The 24,782-nt window shown below is 36.8% G+C and overlaps 1 protein-coding gene across 3 annotated transcripts in view; it reads left to right on the top strand.

The window, feature by feature from the left end:
- Positions 1-24,782, top strand: part of UTRN (utrophin) — a 305,876-nt gene that overhangs the window by 103,914 nt on the left and 177,180 nt on the right. For 2 of the 3 annotated variants that reach the window (XM_077782132.1, XM_077782130.1), the window contains 10 exons: positions 1,000-1,150; positions 2,480-2,655; positions 3,285-3,420; positions 4,410-4,559; positions 5,659-5,743; positions 7,255-7,460; positions 8,616-8,733; positions 11,821-12,026; positions 13,519-13,673; positions 19,003-19,192. In XM_077782132.1, the coding sequence (XP_077638258.1) occupies positions 1,000-1,150; positions 2,480-2,655; positions 3,285-3,420; positions 4,410-4,559; positions 5,659-5,743; positions 7,255-7,460; positions 8,616-8,733; positions 11,821-12,026; positions 13,519-13,673; positions 19,003-19,192 (1,573 nt within the window). Of the gene's footprint in view, positions 1-999; positions 1,151-2,479; positions 2,656-3,284; positions 3,421-4,409; positions 4,560-5,658; positions 5,744-7,254; positions 7,461-8,615; positions 8,734-11,820; positions 12,027-13,518; positions 13,674-19,002; positions 19,193-22,976; positions 23,677-24,782 lie in introns of those variants that run through there. The other variant, XM_077782131.1, reaches the window with a different exon arrangement.

The raw sequence follows: 24,782 nt of genomic DNA, 5'->3' as shown, positions 1-24,782 counted from the left end.
GAACTATAGGATTGTTGACATTAATTAGTGAAAATATAGTTGAAATGGTAGCTCTTTAAAGTTCAGTTTTAGATATCTTTGTTATGCTGCTAATTTCAGATTCTATCAGTAAATGTGCAATAACCCTGGAGTCTTTACTGTTGCAATTATTTGCAATAATGGGCTGCAAATGACATAGTTACTCAGTCAAAATAGAGGGTCCTCTGATTAACAGCAGTCTTAGCCTCTTAGGTCTTTAAAGATGACTGGTTTTATTAGTTTGGAATAGTTAATAATCAACAAATAGAAACAAGCCACTCCATTCCTTTCTGACATGTTTTTCTCATGTTCTCACTTTGTTAGCTTGTTAACATAACAGAACTCTCATTTTATTAAGAAACAAATTTCTGACTGTGGTTATTCTGTCTGTTCCATGCAAGAAGATGTTGCCCTTCAAATTAAGAAACATTAATTTGAGGCTACAAAGATTATGACAATGAAGTATCTGGTAAATTATTGTGTGATTAAATTCTATAAGACCTACTTATGTGTGGTCACTGGTAATACTATATAATCAAATATATAATCCATATAATCAAAATCACCTTCACTTAATAAATTCTGGACACCAGCACCCCATTTACTCCTTATGAAGGAGGGAAAAAAAATCTGATCAATTCATCATATATCACACTGTCTGATAGCTGAATTTTCATGATAAAGGAGGAGAGGGTTCTGCAGACCAATTTGATGTAGCTAATTAATCTTTATTTTTTAAGTGATAGAACAAGTTTGCTGAAGACTGCCCTTTCTTCCTTCAGCTGGAAGTTAATGATGGTCTGTGCTGTTGGCTTTCACCAGTTGCTACTGTGCCAGGAAGCCTTCAGTGCTAGGACTTGGTTAACCAGGCTGTGTGTTAGTCTTTCTGTTCTGTAAGGCAAATTTCTACTCGCTGGAATGGGATTCCTAGTGTTCTAACTGAAATTTTGGATAATTTTTCAATCCTTTGTTTTCCCACAGTTGCTTTGATAGAGCGATTGAGGCGTGGAGGCAGTTCCACTGTGATCTCAATGATCTCTCCCACTGGATAGCAGAGGCTGAAGAGCTGTTGGCTGATGCGCGGGGGCCGGATGGCAGCCTGGAGCTGCAGGCAGCTGGGCTGCACCAGCAGGTATGTGGGATTGGGCAGAAAATGAGCAAGCTGGAAACAGCCTAGATTTTTGGCTAAAATTGTAGTTTTATAGATAGACATATGGATTTACAGACAGGCTGTGCAATTACACTTCAAAAAGCAGTAACTATTAACATTTCTATTTTGGCTGCAGTTTAAAATTTATTCTTGGAGAAGAGCTCAACTCCTGCTTATATGGGCTTATTTGATCACTCTTAGTAAATCCTTGATCAAACTGATTGGTTTGAAATAATTTGATAATTCAAATGTTGGCATAATTTTTCAGTTTATAAGTTTTGTTACAGCTTCAAAAGCATGTTAATTAGATAAAAAATCCAGTGTATTATTTCACTTACCTTTCACTCGTAATTAAAAAAAATGGACCCCAATAAAGGTCATTTATAACTTAGCAAATTATTTGTTTAAACAAATGTCTTTTGGAGATACTGCCTTGTATAAACAATCTAGAAAAAGAGAAGATTCTAATTACAGGGGTCTTACATGTGATTTTTTTTTTTAGATTTTGGTTCTGGAATTTAGTTCCCTGATATTTTTAAATTGTACTTACTTTTAAATAAGGAGAAGAAAGCATAACTTTAAGGATCAGGTTTTCTTTTTCTTTTGAGAGTATTAGGCATCCAAGTGTCAGATGTGTGTTGTGAAAGAAAAGTAAGTTCTGTCTAAGACACAGCTTCTGTTTTATCCTTGTTGCTGCTTGAAGTTTTCTTCTAGGGCATTTCATTTCTCTTTCTTGAATCACCTTATTCCTAATCAAGTTATAAAGAAATTTTTGCTGACAGTGTAAGATTTCTGCAGTCATTAGGGGTGTTTGAAGATTTAATCCTGACATGTTTCTTTAGCTTTGTGGATTTTTCTGTGGTGTCTGGGACCATGGCAGCACTGCCATAATTATCCTAGCTAAAATACTCTGAAGGTAAAGAAATATTTGGGGTATAGATTATGAAACAACCTGGTTAAAAGTCAGACCATCTGTTAGAATCACTAGGAAGTGCTGTACATTTAGAGAAAAGGAATCAGAGATGAGTGTTGATTTTAGAACTGGTGGCTTAAATGAATTCTTGTGATTCTTGTAATATTCATAGCCTATTCTGTGTCACTATTTTTTTATGACACCTAGAAAATTGAATTAGATTCAGTAAATGAGCATTAATAACTTTGTCAACAGCATCCATTTCTAAGTAATATGTTTTTAAGTGTCTTTTTCAGTAAAATAATATGCACCCAGGATTCATCCTGCATATCATGAGCCAGATCAAAGTCACTTCAGGTCAGTAATAAAATTCTGTGTGGCTTTTATGTTTCTGACAGGAACTTGAAGAGGGAATCAGCAGCCATCAGACCAGTATTTCAGCATTGAACAGAACTGGGGAAGGGATCATCCAGAAACTGTCTGCTACAGATGGGAGCTTCCTACAGGAGAAGCTGGCAGGATTGAATAGACGCTGGAAAGCAATCACAACAGAGGTCATGGATAGACAACAGAGGTAATAAGTTAATCAAAAATTTGGATGTCTGTCCAGATATAATAAGGAAAATTTCACTGAATAGACTCTGGGAGAGAGTGTGCATTCTATTGCATGCTGTCATTAATCTGAATTTTCCTAATGTTTAGAGCTCTGTTTTGAACTGTCTTCTAGAACAAATTTCTCATAAATCCACCTACAATTGACTGCTTAGTAAGTCTTTGCTGATGAGTTTTTAACATTTCCTGATACATTTAGGAATAAAATATGATCTTGCTTAATTATTTGAGGAATTTCATTAAGTTTTAGTGTGATTCAGTGCAAGTATTATATATGTCCCTAAAACCTCCAGGGGAAAAATTCAGTGACCTTACAATGATTAGGCCTGAAGGTGTTGTCATTACTATCAATTACATTTAATGTTTTCTGCAGTCTTTTAAAAGTCTATTTTATGACTTTGGAACTAAAATTTGTCTGGTTTTAAGACAGTAGTATTTATTTGTAAATATCTTGCATTTTAATGGTGACAGTAGAACCTTTTGATGATAAAATGAATCCCTTAAAATTCTCCAAGCACTGAAAAAATGTTGACCATGGCATCAGAAGTAATTTAGAACTGATATGCTGGACTTCTTGTTTCACCTTTTAAGGCTAAAAGGAGAGAGCCAGCAGCAGATAGAGTACAGAAAGAAGCTTGATGAGCTGCGTTGTTGGTTGGAAAATGTAGAAAATGCTCTGGACACAAGATTTACATTCAACCATGAGGAAAACTTGCAAGAATTACAGGCAAGACTGATTAGTGTGTAAATATGTATATATCTATGTCTTGTGTAAAGCATCAGGATGTGGCTTTTGAAGAGGGCAATTTTCACGCTGTGAATAGCCAAAGAAATATTAAGGTTTTGTGAGACAATTCTGTGAGATTACTTACGCAGGCAAGATGCACCTCGAAATGAAGTTGGTTTGAGTTGGTAACTGGTATGTAGCCAGAAGATGGTGTCTGTGTATGACACAATGATGATAAAATTTAGTAAGTAGGATTTCACTGGAGTTGATGTGTATTTGTCAACTTTATATTTCCTAAAACCTATAGAAAAAAGCTGATAACCTTAAATGGTAACACATTGTCCCATTTACTGGGCAGTAGTAATAATCTCTTAGGTGTGCAAGATTTTATCTTACCTGTTTTTTAAATTGTAAGGGTTTTGGCCATTTTAAGTAAGTTGTGTGCATATGTATGTATTTTTCCTGTTTTGTGTCTGGCTTTCACAACAAAACATCTTTGGTTTATAGAATATGTAAAAGAAAATGTTTCTGAAATCCTAAAACAACGAGAGGAGTAGTCAGTCTAACTAACCTGCTTGCTCGTTTCTTAAAAATCATTAATTTTAAAAAAGGCAACAAAAAACCTCAAAAAACCCCCAATCAACCTCTTTTAGACCAAATCTAAGATGAAAGTCTTGAATAAGTGTTTATAAATGATGTAAAATAGTTGCAGTTGTGTTTGCCTAAATAAATTCACTTATGTCAGTTGAGTATTTCCTGCTTGTCATCAAAGTGTAATTTTTCTTGTCATCTACCTTAATATAAATGCTGGAAGTGAAAGGTAATAAATGTTTCAATAATTTCTAGATCAAGCACAGAAACCAAAATAGAAACTTCTCTGTTTATGTTCAGGGAAATGGCTGATATTGGAATTAAAAGAAAGCTTTTCTCCTTCTTTAATTAAGCATGTATGCATTTTATTCTAGCCTAAAACCCTCTGTCCATTTTAGGTCTTAAGGGAAGAGATGGAAGTTCTGGGTGACAAACTGGAATGGCTGAACAGAACTGAATCTGAAGTACTGTTGGATAAAAATATTGATCTTCAGGAAAAAAATAGACTTTCTGATTGCCTGCAGTCCCTTAATGTGAGATGGAATAAGGTGTGCATTTCTTTAGCATTGGGTACCTGATGTTGAAAATAGAGTGATATACTTGGAATGGTTGTTTTCCTTTTCATGTATCTGTGACATGTAGCATGTACATAAAATGATCAAGAAACAATACAGGCATGATAAGAAAGCATACCCCAAACCAGTTACACATAAAAATACTGATGGACATTTTTCCATCAGATTGAGTTAATTTGGTTATATTTGGGGTTTTTTGGGGTTTGTTTTGTTTGTTTGTTTGTATTGGCTTTTTTTGGAAAGTATTAACTTGAAATTGAGAGTTAGAGTAAATCATAGCTGTTGAATGCTTGTAGCAGTTAAGAGGAAAAGAAATGAAGCTTTGGTAGAGGTTATAAAATCTTACTAAGTGTTTCTGGGATTCTTCTTAAAAATTATAATAAATTGGAAACTCCTGTGTTCAATCTCAATGGCAAGGCTGGTTGGAGTAAAGCAAGGTTTTTTTCAAGCAAAGCCTAGAGACCCAAATGAAAAAATTGAATTATTTTAGATTATTTTATGGATGACAGTGGTAAGAATTTATTGAGAAAAGGGAATTTGGATAGTTTGGGGAAAGAAAAAGTTGTGTTTTTACCAGCTCAGCCATTAAAATAGGAATTCCTTCATTGTCTTGAACACTGCATATTCATCACTGGCTTTTAAAAACTCTTAAAAAGCATATAGGTACATATTTTTTCACTACAATGGAGTTGTAACACTTTTTCTTTTGTCAATTAGTTCCCTATTTCTCTAATTTCATGTGACCGATAGCAAGTCATGCTTTGCATCATCTTTTCTTCAATGCATATTTAAATAATGAGTTATAGTTTTGGTGCTTAGACAGTAAAAACCATGTAAATGGCCTGTCTACAACAATTTATTTATTTTTGATATTTAGATGTGACACTGGAATGTATTGAAAAAACACTTTAGCACCTCTTGGAGTTTTTATTGTTTTTTAAAGAATACCTTCCAAAAATAATTAAAATATATCTGAGGCATGTGTAGAATATTTTGTCTTCCAGTAAGAGATTACTTTTCTGCCAGTAATATAGGTTGTTTTACTGTTTTATTTTTCTCTGCTGGGCTCTAGGTGTTCAGAGAAGTGCCTGACAAAGTGAGAGAATTGGAGGCATTTGTTGGGCCGTCCCGTTTTGTTACAAAGACAAAGCCTCCTGGTGAGTGATTGATCCTTCTGTTCTGCTTAATTGCCTTGAGTGTAATCCTGTTTGCAGTCAAAAGTAATTGACAAAGGAAAAAACTATGAACTTACACAAATAAAAAATGCTGAAGTGTCGTGTTGAACTTGAGGCTGCCTTCTCATTACTATGGGGGAGAGGGAATATTTTGGTAGGGAAGAAGTCACTCTACTGCTCAGGACAGGGGGAGTCTTTTGGGGTACCTGTAAGAGTTTTGAAATTGAGATATTTTTATAAAGCTTAGATCTCCTCATCAGGTACAGAGTAAAAACTAAAATAGCTGTGTTTGTGACAGCATGTTTCCTGTGGATTTGTGGTCATGACTTTGACTAATTAAAATCCACTAGAAGCTTTCCATACTGCCAATTATTTGTAAAGTATCTCTTGCATGTGGATTTTGTGCAGTCTTATAAATAAAGCCCATTCTGTTTTTTTGGCTTGGTTAGGGGGACAGATCTGCCTTATCTGCTAGATACTTACCTTCCTGAATCTCTTAGGGAAAGCTGTCTAAATATGTATTCTTGTATCAGACACTGACACTGGTCATATTTTCAAGTTGTTGGAGGCAATTCACAATTTACAGTACAAATTGTAAACAAAATTCTCAGGTCTCCCTTTTGGGAATTTAGATAAAGAAGACAGCCCTTGCCTGAAAAAATTTGCAACTCAGACCTCAGTGAATGAACTCTAATTTTTTTTTTAATTTCAGCACCAGTAAACAAATTTCAGGCAAACCAAGTTCTGTTTAATCCTGTTAAAACCTTGAATTCATCTTCTTCTCCTTTCATACCTTGTGTTTGTTAAACAAAACTCCTGTGTTTTGTTGTTTGAGGGAAGTGTGAAATATTCATGCTCCAGCTTGATGTAGCTTAGAGTTTCTTGGAACAAGAACATAACTTCTGGAGTGAATCTTACTACTCATTCAGCTAATTTCTCACTACTTTGTTGTGTCAGGTTAAAAAGAGAGAAAGATGTGACTAAACTAGTGGGTGTCTGTCCCTTCCTCAGAGAGTTGTGTAATGCCAAGTCCATGAAGCTTCTGTTCCAGAAGTTTCATTTGTGCTTAATTGAATTCTGAGACAAGAGCGGAGAAGACCTTTTTGCTACAAAGGAAAAAACTGAGGAAGACAGTTTTAGATTTTTATCTTAAAAAATATTGGATTTAATGCTTGATAAGTGTAAATGAGTGTTTAGCTTCATTCCATTAGGTTTAATGTAGTTTTGTCTTTGCAAGTTTTTGTCTTGTTTATTTTGAGTGTAGGCTGAAACATTTGGGTGAATATTTTTGCCATGCAGTAAAAAAATAGCTGCCCTAAAGGTGCATAAGTCTCATTACTTAGCTTCTGATTGTTAAAATAAATTTTTTGCTGTGCTTTCTCTGTAGATGCTGTTGCATATTTATAGGAATTACAAACAGCCCCCTGTAATTCTGAGAACTGCTCATGTGGCCATGACTACTTCTTTAATAGAACCCCCATACTCTGTTTCAGATATCCAAAAGGTGGTGCTAGCATCTTCTTCATTGGAAATTCCTGTTCAGACTCAGCAGGCTTTGGAACTTTCTGCACCTGCTGATCTGGACAAAACTAGAACTGAGCTGGCTGACTGGTTGGTATTGATTGACCAGATGCTCAAGTCAAACATAGTCACTGTGGGAAATACTGAAGAGATCAATCGGACTATTGCACGAATGAAAGTATGTGTTTTGTGAAGGCTAGTAGAAAATTGTCTCACATTTTAATAGTTCTTACACTCACTAAAGAAATTAAAAGCAATAGCATGCTTAAGGGGGGAAAAAAACCCTGACTGCAACTAAATGCATGACATGAAAGTTACACTTTAAATGCTCTTATTACACTCCTTTCTCCTTCAGAGCCATTTTCTTTTTTTTTCCTTGTGTCCCTATGTGAGCTAAGCACTGTTATTTTTTTTGTTTAAAACAAAGAAATTGGAGAATACCTCCTAACAGCTTTTAGGGTTTGTAATAGTTAACTTAAACAGAAAACTTCAGAGCAGCTTCATGTTTGCTTAGTGGGTGAACTTTGATTCACTCTTTACTGGTTTCTAATGAGTCTTGTTTGCTGTAGTTACACTAAACTGTTTTCTAGAGATATGCTAAGAGGATTAAAAGTTGTAACATAAATGCTTATGATGTAAATGTTTATTTCTGTTGATAGCTCATGCTATGTTGAACCATGACTAAGGGCAGTATTAGTGAGATGTATGCAACTATTAAGGTTCATTTTATTTGACTTAATATCAATTAGCTAAGTGTAGAGTAAAAGCTATAGGCTAAACAAGTGCTAGACTGTTTCTGTGAGTATTTCACATAGTCTGGAATTTGGAAGAATAATGTGATGTAGCTTTGGAAACACTTTCTTTTAACTGGATAATACTTGAAATATGGGCTTCTGGTACATGTAGAGAGCAATGAGAGCAATGGTTTATAGAGCAACATTATATAGTCTGATTGTTTCTTCCAGTTGTTGTTCTTCACTTTCCCCCTGCACCCGCTGCTGCTTCTGATATATATAAATGATACCAGCTTGATTAGGAGAAAAATAAGTTATGGAAATTTATTTTCATATAAGTCTATGAAAAATAGATATTGGAAAATGTTGTGCAACAACTGTGGTAACTATGTGGTTTGTATAGGTTAACCTTCACCTCTGGATTTTTAGTAACTGCAATTTACAATATTTTAGCTTTTTAAAGCAGTGCTATCATGCTGTGACAATTCAAGGGTTACAGTAATGATGGGACCAGCTGTATAGTTGTGGAGATGTGTAATTTTTTACGTAAATAATACAGATGAATGTAACTATTTTCTACTTTTTGGACTTAAAAACAGATAACCAATGCAGATATGGACCATCGGCACCCTCAGCTTGATTCTGTTTTTACATTGGCTCAGAATTTGAAAAATAAAACTTCCAGTTCAGACATTAGAACAGAGATCACAGAAAAAAGTAAGTTTATCAATCCTGTGTTTGCAAATACATTATTTTTATGACAGTAAAAAAATAATATCTTTTTCTAAAATTCTTGATTGAGCATAGCTGAAGTTGCCTTCCATGAAAAAGAAAACTTGGCAATTAAGTGGCTGTCACTCAAACAGTCTAATGAAAATTCCTGGAAGAATTGCCTGTTGGTTGTTTTGACTGGCCATTTTTTCAATTATGAAGGTCAATAGTTTTGCTGGAATTTTGAAACATTTTGTGAAGAATTTGAGTTGCTCCACAGACAGAGGAATGGGGATTTTATTTATTGAGAAAAGGAGGTGATTATGTTTCTTTTTTTGTTGAACTCTGAGTCACTCTACAGTTAAAAACATAAATGTATTGACTTTAGGACAATGACTTTGTGTGTGTACTTTGAAAGTTGTTGACTGAGAGTAGAGATTTTAATTAACTGATGTGTACTTGAAAATATAATTTCTAACTTAAAAGGTCTCCATTCCCTTTGAAAATTTATTTTACTGGTACCTTAGAAATGTAAAATTGTCACAATTTGAAACTAATGGGCAGTCTGTTTTTTGAAGTCTTAAGCTTTGCTGGTTGCTAAGATTAGAAAATTCATGCAGCAGGGAATACATAGTTAGAAGTAAAAATGGAAAGATATGGTTTTTTTATGTTCTCCTCTGTAATATAGTTTTCCTTTACTCTATCTTTGTTAATTTCTTTGGTGTCCATAAGAATTGATGGAGATGATGTGGTCAGATAGGAAGCCCACAGATGGGTGTTTTTTCTGGGGGTCTGATGAGATGGCATCTGCTGTCTGAGGTTCACAGACTATGGTCTGGTAGGGGCAGTAAGATTCAAAGAAGCAACTTAGTTTGCAGTCACTCAGAACTAGGGATGAGGTGGAAACTCAGGGCAGCATAATAATCATGTAGTTCATGGGAGTCGGTTGACATGGGGTCAGTCACAAAAAGTTCTGGATCCTTCAGAAAAGCTGAACAAGAAGTTAAGGACTGTGTGTTGGATGTTTGAGTTCCCCTATAGTCGTGCACATCAAGAGTGGGAAAAGAGAAGTTGATGCCATGGATTAAGCTTCCAGAAGATGCTTCATATGTGCATGAAGATTTTCTGCCTAACATGAAAATTGAAGGTTTTGTTACCACTGACATTTGTTAAGAAAGGTTTGCTCTTTGAAGAAAAGTGAAGCTCTGGGCTGCTTATGTGCCTTGTTTTTTAAATACTGAGTATGTATAGACACTGAATATGTATCAGAATGTACCAATGTCCTACAACCTTCTGGTGGGAGTCTGCTGTGTGTCATCAGATGAAGCATAATTACACAAATTGATAGGAGTGGAGAAACATAAAAACTTCCTTCTCTTGAACTTCCATCCCAATTGCTTTATGGACAAATGAAATGAAAAAAACCAGTCTCATCAGGAATTCTTTCTAGTTCTTCTGCCTGTGATATCAGACTGGTGCCCATGACAGCTTTTTCTAGGAACCTACCTCTTGAACCCACTGAGTCCTGAGGCTACCAGGAATGTCACTATTTTTCTGTCCTGTTTTGCTGGAGGTAGAAAAAAGGGTAAATATGTCAGCAGTATAGAGAGTAAGGCTAATCTGTCCATTAATAAGAAAAAGTAAATAAATAATGTTTGTGCTATCATAGCAATACTACTACGTAAGCGTCAAATATCTGTGCTTGAAAATTAATCCACAAGCTGCCTGTGCATTGAAATGGATCAATCTATATTGCACAAATTATTAGGTTTGTCCATGAGCATTGTGGAGTGATATTTACTCTGACAGGTGGGCTTTGCTGCCACAGTCTTTGAGAGCTTTGTGGAACTAAATAGAATATTATTGAATGTATTAAAGTTAAGAGATTTTCTCAAGCAGATGAAGCACAACGGCTTTGTATAATTGCAAAAGATTAAAAAAAATGTAAACCACTTAAATGGTTTCAATTTACGTGCAAGCTTTAGCATTTGGCTTAATGGAAAATTGAAGTGACTTGAGCATCAAATGTATTAATTTTTTAATAAAATGGCATACTTATTGTTAAAATAAATACATTGGGATGTCTTACATACTATGTACCTCATTCTGATCAGAGTAGCGAGATGGCTAAGAAATCCAGCTTAGTTTTTTTTGGTTTTGCTTTTTCCCATTCACTTTTTTACAACATTCTTTTTTATCACATTCTTTAGTAATATAATTTTTTCCCTGTAACTGTCACGACAGCTAGTAGAGAAAGCTGTTTCCACCTCTGTAGACTTTCAAGTAATACACTTGTTTTAATGGTCTTGTGAGTGTCCTGGAAAATGTATGATGCCATGAATTTCTCTCCAAAGACCGATTCACTGCTTTTCGTGATGCACTATTTTTGTTCTAGGCTCTTATGTTGTGTTTTTCACTCCTTGTTTATTAAAGGTTAAGTGTGTTTATCTGTCATCTAATGAAACTATTCATTGAGAGAGGCATGGAATTCCTTCCACTTGAAGGAAGTTGGGTGTAACCAATAATGTCTCTCTTCTGCTGTGTAATCTACTAAATTCTGTAGAAACCTGTGGTGGAATTAAATTGCCAAAGTAGTTTGTTACTACCTTGTAGAATGTTTCTACACTGGCCAAAATTGTAGTACAGGTGCTATGAAACAGTGGTCAGGAATGCTCAGTTTTCTTTGTACTAACTGTCGAAACAGTATTTATTTATTTGTACCAGTTTAAGTTACAGATGCACAGAGATGACTTGCTGGTCCTATCACCCTAAAATCACCCTAAAATTTTTCTCCTTGGAGCCCAACTGCTGACATATCTCTGCCGTACAGTTTCCTACATGTGTGTACTTTGAAAGTAAATAATGACTTTGAAATATACCAGAAATAATAGTTGTTACTTGTATGCTGTCCTGCTTAAGCAAGAGGAAGCCAAACACCTGATATTTTTCATTTGCTTCTGTGAATGCCAACTAGTCAGAGAACTAAAACACTGAATATTGAGACTATTGTATATATGTTATATTTTGCCCTGAAAATTAGGAGGTATTTATGGCTACTTTTTCACTTGCCTCACTGTGTGTTGTCCTCCACAGTGGAGCAGCTGAAGAGCCAGTGGGACAACACCCAGCACAGCGTGGAGGTGCGGCAGCAGCAGCTGAAGCACATGCTGGCAGACAGCCTGCAGTGGCACGAGCAGAGGCAGGAGATGGAGCGCCTCATGGAGCAGTGCGAGATCCGGCTGCGAGTGCTCCTGCAGGCCCCGAAAGAGATGCTTGCCAAACAGATTGCAGACAGCAAAGTAAGACCACTTATGCTTAATTTTTTTCCAGACCAGATTCCTGAGTCTGTGTAATGCTACTGGATTCAATTGATGAGTGAATGTGCAATTTAGTTGTTGCACTATTTTCTGTCTCTTTTTGGCTATGTTATTTTCTTAATTGTCTATGCTTTTCAATATACCAGACTTTCCAAGAATCCCATTCTGGGAGGCAAACAGGTGTCATGTGTGCCTTTGAAAGCTTAGCTGAAATTAGTACAATTTAGCATCAAAGAAATTATATTATGTAAAAAGTCTGAACCCCAGATCAATTAAAATTTGATGATTCCGCTACAGAATTGACTTCATAGAAATATTTAACAGCTTAGTAAGTCAAGGAATGGACTAAGGTATTTAAAATTGTCCTGAATTTCACTTCTTGTGGGTGTCAGGAATATCCAATGCTTTTTTATTGTCTTTTATTTCATGCAATCTTTGATGCTTTTTATATCATATCAAGCACGCTGTGATAACTCTGTGAGTCTAGTGTCCTTTGTCCTGGTGGTTGTCAGAAAAAGGGTGGGCTGTAGGTGGCACAGTGTGAGAACTTAATACACAAAGCAGTGAGGAGAGGCTCTCACCAGTGCAGTATTTAGAACAGGGATATAATAGAGTTTAAAAAATATGTGCATATATATATATATATATGCGCACATATATATTCATGAATGGCAACATAGGGGTGCAACTGGGTAATGAAAGAGGCAGGGAGTATGATTAGTGAGAGTTGCCTACCAATCCATAGCTGTTTAAGTAGACAGTAAAGTTGTGTGCTTCGCACAACTGTCTGACTAGTGCCTATCCCTGCATAATCAGGGCAATAAAAATGGGCTATGAGGTCTACTTTGTTTTCTTAAGTGAAAGCAGGTCCATGTCCAAACAGAAAGTTAGAGGCCATAATATGCAATTGAATATATATATATACACATATATGCGAATACTATTTTTCATTTAGAAATACTCTTGAGTTTAGATTCTCTAAAGTCAAGGTATGTTGTAAATATCTTACCATAATAAAGAAAGTTTCTAATGTGTTTCCTTAATTTTAAACAAGCAAAAAACCAAAACCAAAAACCCTAAAGAATGAAATCAAATTCTCATACTGCACATTTAATTTATGCTGCTTTTAGATGCTGCTTATATTGCTATTATAATAACTCAAACTTATTCATGCTACCCAAAATGCAGAAGTATTTTTATTCCTGTTGCCAGTAAACTATAAAAGAGGATTTCTCTAATCTTTGGCAGTTCTGGCAAGTACAGCTTTTTCTCACCTATTTATGTTTTGATTATTCATTATCAGGACATTTCATATCTGTAGATTTCCTCATTACAGTTTTACTCCTAGATGAAAAACGTGCACATTTTGCTTTTTAGAAAAGAAGAAAAAATGAGGGATATTTAATATATGATAAAATGCATAATATGAGAAATAGTCTCATTTTAATCTGTCTCATTTGGCATTGCTTTTTAGCTCTTGGTACAGGATTTGCATAGAGGTGACATCACAGTGGCAGCATTCAATGATCTTTCTAATAAACTGCTTCGAGAGTATCGTGATGATGACTCAAGGAAGGTGAAGGAAACCACTGACCAAATGAACACTTGCTGGGTTAATCTGAACCAAAGGTAACTACAAGGTTTTGCTCTATATGTAGCAGCTTGTGCCTTAAACTTGCATTCTCTGTATACATGTGTATTGTAGTCTCTTCTCTGTGTGCTTTAGTGCAGCATTTAGGGCTGCTGGGGATAATTAGTCAATTGCAGTAAAGCTCTTTTGGTTATTGACATTCCCACAGTTCACAATGGAAAGCTTCTGTATAACTTCCTATTTATGTTGTATATTTTTAAGCAGAAAAAGTGACTTCTCATTTTTGGTTTCAGGTTTTCCTGTGGCTATTATTGTCTAAGTGTCTTTGAAAGTTCCTCTCTTATTCTTTATTGCTGGTAGGATTTATATATTTGTAGTTTTTTATTGTCCTTCCTTTTCATAAGGCTGTAAGTGTTCAGCTTCATCTTCCTTTGCATTAATTCCTTATGGCCTTTCATCTAATGGAGACTTCCCCTGAATGGGGCTGTGCTTTCGGTTCTCGAGTGCAATACTTTCAGTACTCCCATCTAGAGAATACTTGTGCTATAGGAGCTGAGACTTAATTGAAACATCTTTCTATTCATCCTCTATTTAAGATGTATTTGCAGATATGTCTCAATGAAAATGTGGTATTTTCCTATGCATAATCTTTTTCCTGTAGGGAAATCTAATTTCTGCAGGAATTCTTTTGAGTGTTTTGTATTGATAGACAACATTTAGAATAGTGTCTGACTCTGAAATCTAAAAGTCTATATGCATTGTGGTTAGAGGGAGAGAGAAGAAAAAATTATCCTCTGTATCTGGGAGTGGGGAAGATGACAACTAAAGTCTATATGGATACCTGTGCATGTGAAAGAAGCAGCTGCTTTTGGAATGGGATGTCAATAAAAGGAATGAAAACCTTACTTAGTAAAGCTTAAGGAGAGGAGTGAGAGGAAGAGAATGTTATAAAAATTGTGAAGTTAGAGAATGGTTTGAATTGGAAAGGGCCTTAAAGATCATCCAGTTCCAACCCCCCTGCCATGGGCAGACCGCAGTCCACTAGATCAGATTGCACAAAACCCCATTCAGGCTTACCTTGGAAACTTCCAGGTATGGGGCATACACAGCTTCTCCTGTTCCAGTGTTTCACCACCCTCACAGTGAAGAATTTTTTCACTAATCTAAATATGCCCTCTTTCAGTTTAAAGCCAGCATTCTTGTCCTGTCCTTACATGCCCTTGCAAAAAGTCCCTCTCCATGTTTCATGTAGGCCCCCTTCAGGATCTGCAAGGCTGCTATAAGGTCCCCTGGGAGCCTTTGTTTCTCCAGGCTGAACAGCTCCAACTCTCTCAGCCTTTCCTCATAGGAGAGGTGCTCCAGCCCTCAGAATATTTTAGATTTTCCTCTGGATCTGTTTCAGCACATCCCCCCAGAGCTGGATGCAGCACTCCAGGTGGGATCTCACCAGAGTGTAGTGGAGGTGCAGAATGCCCTCCCTTGCCCTGCTGCCCATGCTGCTTTGGAAGCAGCCCAGAACAGGACTGGCTCTCTGGGCTGCAAGCACACATTACTGGGTCATGTCCAGCCTCTCGCCCATGAGCACCCCTTCCCAGCAGGACTATTCTCCGTAAGCAGGTAATTAAGGAAGCAGAGTAGAATGTTATCCTATCCTTCCTTGGAGGAAAATCGTTCTTCTGTCATTTTGTGCTTTGGATCTAGCAGCTTGTTTCCTAGTTAATTAGAGGACGAAGGGAAACAGCTCCTCGTTGCATTGGCATGGACAGTAGGCTAAAACTCTGTATTAGTCTCATTCACATTCAGAATTCACAGTGTTATGGCTACAACTGGCATAAAACTGCCCGCTACTCGGAGAGGGTGACCAGAAAGAAGAGCTCCTGCCTGGAAGCCTCTAATTAGTTTTGAATCTGCTTAAAGTCTAAAATAATAAGCTACTGCATTTTGTTGTGTATAACTGAAGCTCCTTAATTATCACTGGGGCTACTGTTTGAAGTCTGCAGCCTAAGGAAGGTGAATATCTGCTTTGTTTATTAACTAGTGGCAGAATGTAAAGGACAACTTGGAGAGCCAGTGGGTAGCCAGTGTGGAGCTGCCCCATATGAGCATCATGGGAGAATTAAAAGGTGAGAATGTGCAATGAAAGCACCTTTTCAATAGGATGAAGGTTTTTATACCTGCTTTAAATTCAAGAAATAGAAATACCAGTGATGAGGCTTACTTTTTGTGACAGATGTTGGGACATGTGGGGCTTATACATAGAGTGGATACACAGCCCTATGCCTTCTATAAGAATAAATCTGTATTTATAGCATAATGCTTTAAAATACCAGTTTTTTCCCCTACTTTGAGGTTGTGGAAAGGGTCCTTAGTAAAACCATCTGGAAGGATTGTGGTCCTGGTCACCATAAGAACACTACCAGGAACTACCAGGATGACTGTAGCCATGGCATGGAAGGAGGAGAAGGTTATTTTAAAACTGTGAGCATTAAGAGATTCAAGCTCTCCAGCTTGACATGTGTAAATTGGATACTTTGCCCAGTGGCTATTTTTGTTCTGTTTTTATACTTTAGGGTGAAACTATAGTTCTATGTGTTTGTGCTGCCTTGGTAATGGATTATAGTTGCTTTCTGTACCATCTCGGCTGTTAGTTTCTGAATTTCTTTTGATCACACACATGTATGCATTGCAGATTTCTGAAAAAATAATTGGATGGAACAGATACCTGAAAAAGAGCCATGAAAACTTAAATAATAGAATAACAATTTTTTTTCTTGGGTGTGTGTTTGCCAATAGAATCTGCATAGACTTTCTCCACTATCACTGTATTACATTAGCTGCATTTGAAAATAATTCTCCAGCTTCTCCTCACATTTAGTTCTTGCAGCTGGAAGATATACAGATCCTCTCTCTTTTGAGGCTGCTCTAATTGTATCAGAATGATTTGAAAATCTGAGTTATGTTTTTATAGCATGGGGTAGTTTTTAATCTGCAGTACAGAATACTCCTATAAAAAAATTTTCCATTTTCTATTTTATGTTTGAGGTCTTTAATACCAGGGGAGGAAAGTATTTCCACCTGCTCTCTAAAAGTGTTGCTCACTACTGCTTGCCATACATGTCCTCTTTAAAAACACCCATGTAAACTTAGGACATGAGTTGTAAATTTGTATGTATTTAGGATTGTTTTTCAGCTTTAATTCAAATATATGGCAGCAGTGGGTCGGTAATAGGATTTCATTCTTTCCTTAAAGCTCAACCAAGCAGAAAGCTTGAGAAATTAAATCTTTAAGATGAAGACAATATTCTTCAATGAATGTTGTTAACTGCAAAGTTCAGGTTGTCTTGATTTCTATTTAATACATCAGTACTTAGACTTAGAGATCTGGGTCACTTAGTGTTTCATCCGTTGGGGCTGTTTTTTTTTCTCTGAAAGTCACCTTTATTACCAGTCTGTTCTTCCTGCTGTCACTCCTGTTCTTCCACCTTTGGTCTTAACCTCCTGTTAGGAAATAAAATCCCTGCAGGGGGAAGAGGGTTTTGAAGTTAGAGCTCACAACTGCTTTTACTTTACGTTTTTCTCACAGTTCCTCGGTGTGCTCTAATTTTTTAGTTGGTGCTTATTATCTTTTCTGAACAATATTTATCAAACTACTTGCTATCCCTAGCATGCTATGTTTTTTTTGTCAGGACTGGGTGAAGTATTTCAGCTGCAAGTGAGAAGCAAGAATGAAGGCTTCTTGCTCTCCTCGTCATTTGCTAGTTGCCAAAATTTGGTAAAGCTAAGTCAGGAATGATTCTTAGACTCTTATTTTGGATAAAGCAATTATTAGCAAGTGATGTGAGACCAAAGCTTCTAAAATAGGGGTTGCAACACTATCTTTGTGCAGATTGTCTCAGAAAAATTCAGTTGGTTATGCTACAACTTAGAAATGTGAGCCTGGCAGAATTAGGGTTGCATGAGATTTCCTCACAGTCCTTGAAAGAAAACAGCTTTTACTTCTATTGGTCTCATCTGATGTGCTAGTAAACCAGGCTACTTGCTTTGAAATGTCATCCTGAATGGTACTTAACACCATTGCTTCTTTTCTAAAGGAATATTTTAGCTAGCTTTGAAATTCACAGTTCCAAACATAGTTATTCCCTCAGACTTCTGAACAGTACTGCATGACAAGGAGGAAAGAAAGCTGAAGTAGATGGGAGGACACAGAAGACACAAGTTTGGGCCTGTCTGGAGAAATGTGGAAATAACAAATTCTGAGTGTTTTGGCCCTGTCTGACTTGAAATTAAATATCACTTTATCCCTAAAGTATTATAATACAGCTAGTGCTTGATGTGAAAATAAAATTTAGCTTTCTACTTACTCAGCAGAAGCATTCTAGCTGTTAGCTCTGTTAGAGGTTTCTCTACAATGTTGTGGTATGGGACAGCTTGTTTCTTTTGTCCTGATTTTGGGAGAAGGAATGCTGCAGAATAACAGTCTCAAATGGGTGAAATTTAGTTTGTCATGCTTTATTAATGCTGCTAATCAGAGTTTTTAAAATTGCTGACTATAATAGTTTCTCATCTGAGTTTCATTTCAATTACTAGAAGACAGTACTGTTATGCAGAACTATAAGGTGATTTTTTTTCCCCTAGGAAATTATTTGAAGTTACTGTTATCTTAAAATATTCGGATTATATTGTTATTACACAAAAAAATCCTCTTATGGACACAAACTTTAGTGTTTTCATCTGTTAGAAATTTTTGGGGTGATTGAAAACTGGGACCATATTCTGCCAGCTTTTTTTAAGTTTAAGTTTGTTCAGCATGGTTTGGCTGTTATGATGGCAGTCTATTATTCTGTTTGTATGAGTGATTGTGTCAAAAGTCTTCTAGCAGAGAGAACCAGGTATCTGACTTTTCATCCCTTAGCACTTTAATTCTTAAGAATTTATGGCAGTGTTTCTCCTCACTGTAAAATAGGAACAAAAATACCTCAAGCACTCAGTGCTTCTACTCCATATGTTTTTTGTTGATGGGGAAAAGCCCATTTTTCACACATGGCAATAACACTTCTAGCATTTGGAGTAGCATAGGTTGATGATGGTAACAGTCTAAAAGGAAAACCTAAGTTTTTTCATTAGTAATTGAGTTTTTTACTGCACGCCTTTTTTTAAAAAAAAAAGGTCTGTCAAATGTACAATCAGTTAAGGACATCTGTGGGTAGGTATAGATACACGAAAAACTGTGATATAAATTATGGTAAAACAAGCCGTATCTCTGTTCTTACTAGAGATACATTTCAGATTTCCTTTTAGTAGTTTCATTATGAAGTATATAATGCTGTATCTTATGGAGGAATATTCTGACACTTGTCTTGTTTTCAGAGCTGTCGACAGGCAGAATTTCTTGGAGACAGAGATGAAGACAGTACAGGCCTTGCACAAGGATCTGGAGAGCTTCTTCAAGTGGCTTCAAGAGGCAGAGACAACAGTAAATGTTCTGGCAGATGCATTCGAGCGTGAGAAAACTGCTCAGGATAGTGTCTGCATACGGGAACTCAGAAAGCAAATGCAGGTGAGAAACTAAATAATATTGCTGTTATTCAGGCTTTCTCTCAATGGCAAATGTTATAAAGAAAAGCTATCTACTTGCTTGGGGAAAGCTGCAGCCTATGGAAAGGTGTTTCCTAAAATAGTTTTTTAGAAGTCAGGTGTATGAAAGAAGCAAATTTGTCTTCCTAAGGTTTGAAGAACATATTTTTGTCTATGTCTTTGGCACTGAGGGCTCTTAAATGTCCTTGGAGGGTGACTGCATTCAGGAAGTGTACGCTTCATTAAACCAAGTCATGTTGTGTGATTGTTCAACCAAACAATTTAATCTACTTCCCTCCAAGTAAAGCCCTCCTGGGCTGCACTCTCTCCTATTTCTGTCTACCACCTTCCTCCTGCTTTTTCAGCAATCCAAGAAGTTGTTGTGCTTGGATTACCTCTTCTCCCCCTCCTAGTGCCCAGCAGCTCCCCATCTGGCTTTCTTTCAGGCCCCAGACTGGAAATCTTAGAAATGACTGAGAAGTTTAACTGACACCACCTATTAAATCCTGTACTCTGTGTTTGGATTAATGTCACCTGTGATCTAAGTAGGTTTGAGCAGCTTATAATGAAAAAAAGATGTTGCTTTTAGTAGTGCTCTTAGTCTGAACATATCTGTGCTGAATTGAAATGAAATAAGACTGTTAAGAGTATCTGATAGGAAGTTATTCTTGCTAATCATAGTGAAGAACGCTATTTTGTGGAAGTTTGTATCTCATGAAGATGGCATGTCACTCACAAATGTTCAAATTATTGTAGTCAGGTAACTCCTCTGTAGAGATGTGGCTTTTTGCGAAATGCTGAGATCAGTCTGTAGTGGTGACACCTAGAATTTAACGTTATGACACCACTTCCAACTACTGTAATGTAGTGGAGATGGAAGAGCTAAAATGGGGCACAGGCAGTACTGTGTATAAATGGACTTATTTCTGCATTACCTTGTGTTCTGTGGAGTCAGTCACACCAATATACAGCTGTTCTTTCAGTTTATTTGTTGGCTCTGTGTGGCTGTGAAGCACTGTGCATGTAGAAGGTTGTTTGCCATTCTTTGTTGTGCTGCAATCTGATTAAAATTGCCTGAGTTGTCCTGTGTGAGGGGAGAACTGTTAGGCAAGACTGCTGTGAAAGAAGAAGGTCTGTAACCAACTCCTGACTTTGCACATTTCCCTGGCTTGTCACAACTGAAAAGGCAGGTGGAGGTGCTGGGGCATGACCTCCCCTGGTTCATCATCCCAGTACCTGGTATTGTCCATCTCTTTCTGAGACTGTATGTTTCTACACACTGTGCACATGAAATATCATCACTTAACTCACCCATGACATTACATAACTTTTTAAGCCTTTTCTGGCTACCCTAGGAAGTGAAGTAGAGCATGTCAAAGACTGTCATAGCATAATGACTTCCAGAATGAACTTTGTCCCCTACCATCTTACAGTCTTTAAATGTAAATGAAAACATTTATATCATGACACTGGCAAACACCCCAAAATCACTGTTTATGTTTTCAAGTATTTGTTGCACTTCTGAAAACAAAATGAAGTTCCAACACCCTGCTGTACTTAGAAAGATCAAGCCCGCTCCCTTACAAGTTCTTAAGCTTATTATCTGATTAAACAAAGATAATTTCCTGTTCTTCCCCAGTTATGTGGTGTAAAATGACAGTGTTTTTCTTTCAGTGCCTTGTTGAATATGTAAAGAAGTATTGATTTTAAGGTTAGTGGATAAATGGTTTTAAGAAGAATCCAGAGATTCTCTGCTCTGTAGACAATGCCCCTGATCCCAAGGCCTGTCCATTAAGTAAAATTTTTCTCAAATTCAAGGTGTGATAAATTCTAGGTGAAATGAGCTGAACCTAGACAAAATGTGATGAATTTGTTGTTGTTGCTGCTGTTACATGTCATGCATTTTCAAAATAGGATCATCTGTTAGACTGACATCTGTGCATGCATGGGAGGACTATTCTCCATTGCATTTTGGGTCTAACTTGTTTGGCTGCAGCTCAAGTTCCTCTACAGTGGAATCAATGATCTGAGGTTTGAAGCCTTGTTTTGCCTTTCATTGTGATACCTGAGGCCAGCATCAGTACTATGCAAATAATGGAGACTTTGAGTGTGGTTGCAATGTCTTTTTGAAAAGGAGAAATCCACAATGATATCATTAATCAGTTCAATTAATTCTCTGAGTATGTAAACCTTGCAGAAGTTTTTCCATTCAGGTTAGTGTCAAAACACTACAGTCTGTTTTGGAAAATATTTAGCAGTGACTTGGAAGAGTTTAAAACCTAATTTGAAAAAAGATGTGGAAAATAAGGTAGGAAATAGTAAGAAGTAGTGCAAGGTATGTGAAGGTGGGCCTACAGGTGCAAAGGTGTTAAAAATAATTCAAAGATTTTGTTGTATTGTAGAAAAAGTTACCATAAGTAGGGGCTGGCTGTTTGTCTCACTGATTGATTCAAACTTGTAGGTTGAAAGATCTGGGAAGATAAAAAGTAGAAGTAAGGAAGTAGAAAAGGAGAGGTTTGAGCTTTTGCACAGTCATTTCTGAATGCTTCCATGGTTTCAGAGTTCTGCTGCTTCACAAGTTTCCTTAAAAGATATTTGGTAAGAGCATGTCAGCTAATCATGGTAGGCTTAATCTGGAAAGTTAAAGCAGCAGACTTCTGGTGGGAAGGGATGCAAGCCAGGAGCAATGGCATGCAGAGGAACAGTTGAAATATGTCATGAAGATGAGAAAAGACAGTGTATCTTGCAAGGTGAATACAGTTGGTAAGATTTCTATATATAGAGTGGAATCCGTGTATCTGTTTATCTGTTCAAAATGATGTTGTTATTGTTGTGGACACATCAAGAAGAAAGCAGAGTACAGGGAAATTTGGTTTATGTGAGAAGTGGTAGAAACATTGATTCAGTCCTAAAAGTAAAGATTAAAAGGTTGTCTTCACAGAATTGGATGGGGAGAGTTTTTAAATGTCCTGTATGAAGAATCTGAACCTTGCATTAATCTCCTTCGTAGGAAAGTGCCTTAGAAGAGGCAAAGCAGTGTATAATGCACTGACATCTAAGCTGTGCATTATTTTGGATCATATGAACTTGTCAGGATAGCTGTTGCCACCATATTGTGCTGATTGATGTGCTTGAAACATGTAGGTACCTTTCCATGTGGAAATGTGCACTTTAAATCATATGATCTGTGCTTCACCTACTGTGTTCAGGCCTCCCTTTGCTACAGCAGCCCCTCTGATAAGTGTTTAAGCAGGTTCATCAAAGCACCTTTGGAAGCAATGAGTAGCTAGCTCTGGTTATGCTGCAGTTTTGCCACACCTTGGGATATGTTGGCTGTATTGCATTGGGAGTGCCTTGCTGGTAGCAAAACACTTCCATGCTCTTGAACATCCTATTATCATCCTTAGATGACTGAAATAGTTCTGCTTTGTCATGGAAGATACATCAAAATTAGGTTAGCTCTTTGGATTCAAGGATCACTTAGAAAAGGGGTTGATGATGCAGCTGTACGCTTTTACCTTGTCAAAACCCTGTCCTTTTCTTGTCTAAAGTCATTCTGGAAAATATTTAATTGGAAATGGCTTGTGAAAAACATTCCTACTTCCTGGTGCAAGTGAGGATTCTATAGATCCCTTTGACTAAATTAGCTTTAAGAGAGTTTTTATAGAAAGAGGTTTACCCCCTGTAATTTTGCCTTTTGTGTTGGATAATCTAGTTTTGACAAATGCCTATGTGATTCATTAGCATTTAATGTATGGCTGATATAATTAGGGCAGGTATCCCTGTACTCCCCTCTCAAGATTTATAACACAATCTGTTATTCACTCACTCTACAGCTCAGCCAGAGCTGCGTTCAGTCGGAGAACGAGAGCATCCTTTCTCAGAGTGAGGGAGCAAACACTCTGTCTGCTGATAGAAAGCAGCTACTAGGGAGGAACAACTGTTGTGATACACTGGAGCCGTCTTCCTGAAGGAATTCCTTTTTTGTTCCTGCAGCTTTCAGGCTTAAATTAATAACCTTTGTCTGGTTATTTAGTGCACTCCTGAACGGAGGCATACTATCAGCTGCTCAAGTTCATTTGCCCTCTGCAAAAGCAGAGCTGAGCAGTGCCGATTACAGGAATCTGTGAAGGCTGTTATCTTTTTGCATTTGTTTTGTGGGGTTATTTTGGGAGAAAAACTTATGCTGTATCAATCTTCTTTGCCTTTGAAACGTATAAAGCCTGTAGCTTGCAAAAGCAGTCCTGGAAGAGAGCATGCTCAGAAAGCTGGCAAATCATTGTCCAGTGACCGGGAGGAAATGATAGTTGCTCTTCATTTATAATGCAAATTCTGAGGTATCTTCAGAAGTGTGGCAAACTTAAAATGATGGCTGTGGTGAGAACCTCTCTTCAGAAAGTTGTGGTGTTGTTGCATCGTTTACAAAGGATGGCAGTTTCTTCTCCCCGTTACCAGAAGCTTTGTAAGGTAGGAGACGTAAGCCCTAAATGTCGAGTGTGTGTATTGCTAACTCTGTTGTCTTTCTGAGATGAAAAGAAAAGAAAGTGAGCATGGGATGAGTGTCAAAATCATCTTGGCTATCTAGTGTTTTTAAGCCTGCAATGCTTTCCATGTGTGTTTTGTTAGAGAATGCAATTAAAAAAAAACCAAAACAAAGCGACCCTGTGCTTGTCAGAACAATACATTTTTTTAGAAAAGTGATCTCTTGCCCACCATTTAGATGTCTGGGAGGAAACTGTTATGTTCACTGAGATTTTTTTGTTTTTTTGTAAAATACTACCAGTTCTTTTCCTAGGGAGTTACATACTTCTTGGTGGATGTGATTCTTTAACTCCTGTGTACCCGTTATATAGAATAACTGTGTTTTTCCATGCCCAGTGTTATTTTTCTTTTGAGCTTTATGAAGCTATTAGTTAGGAATGAGTTCAGCAGACTTAATACACTGGCATTAATTTCTGTCTTCACCGACTGAGCTCTTAAAGTTAAAAAAAAATCAGGAAAAGTTTGAGTAAAAGCATGTTGACATAAGCTACTACTTACTGCTGGTTTTGATGGTACCTGTTTTGGTGTCTGATTGTTTCTGTTTCCAAAGACAGCATTTACATTGTTTTTTTCTCACAGACTCAGTAATTCACTTTTAAAAGTAGTTTTGATCATTCACCTGATGAAAATAAGTAAATAAAATTAATAAACTTCTAATTGATCTGTAAAGTCCCTGAGTTAATATTGCTGCAGTGTTGATGCCTGTGTGAGGTGGTCATGCTGTGCTAATATTATTGAACTTTTAATATGAGGATTCTGTCTTGAAACTTTGCAAAATTATAAAATTTGATAGATCTTCAACTGTATACTTACTGGCATTACATAAATTCTATTTGGCTGCCTTTGAAATTGTTCTCGTCTTGCTGCTTATGATACTTTAAAAGTGTCTGTGTTTTTTTGATGAAAATATGTCTGCATTTTGTATACAAGGTGTGCGAGAACCAAAGTCTTGTTCTGATGATAAAGCAAAGCCACCTTAACTCATCCTACCTGCTTCAATCTAAAATGTGCTTTCTGTTGTGAGGAATTTA

The sequence above is a fragment of the Lonchura striata genome, chromosome 3 (assembly GCF_046129695.1).
Source record: "Lonchura striata isolate bLonStr1 chromosome 3, bLonStr1.mat, whole genome shotgun sequence".
Classification (NCBI taxonomy): domain Eukaryota; kingdom Metazoa; phylum Chordata; class Aves; order Passeriformes; family Estrildidae; genus Lonchura; species Lonchura striata.
Note: the sequence above shows the minus strand (reverse complement) of the source record. Positions and strands in the feature narration are given on the sequence as shown.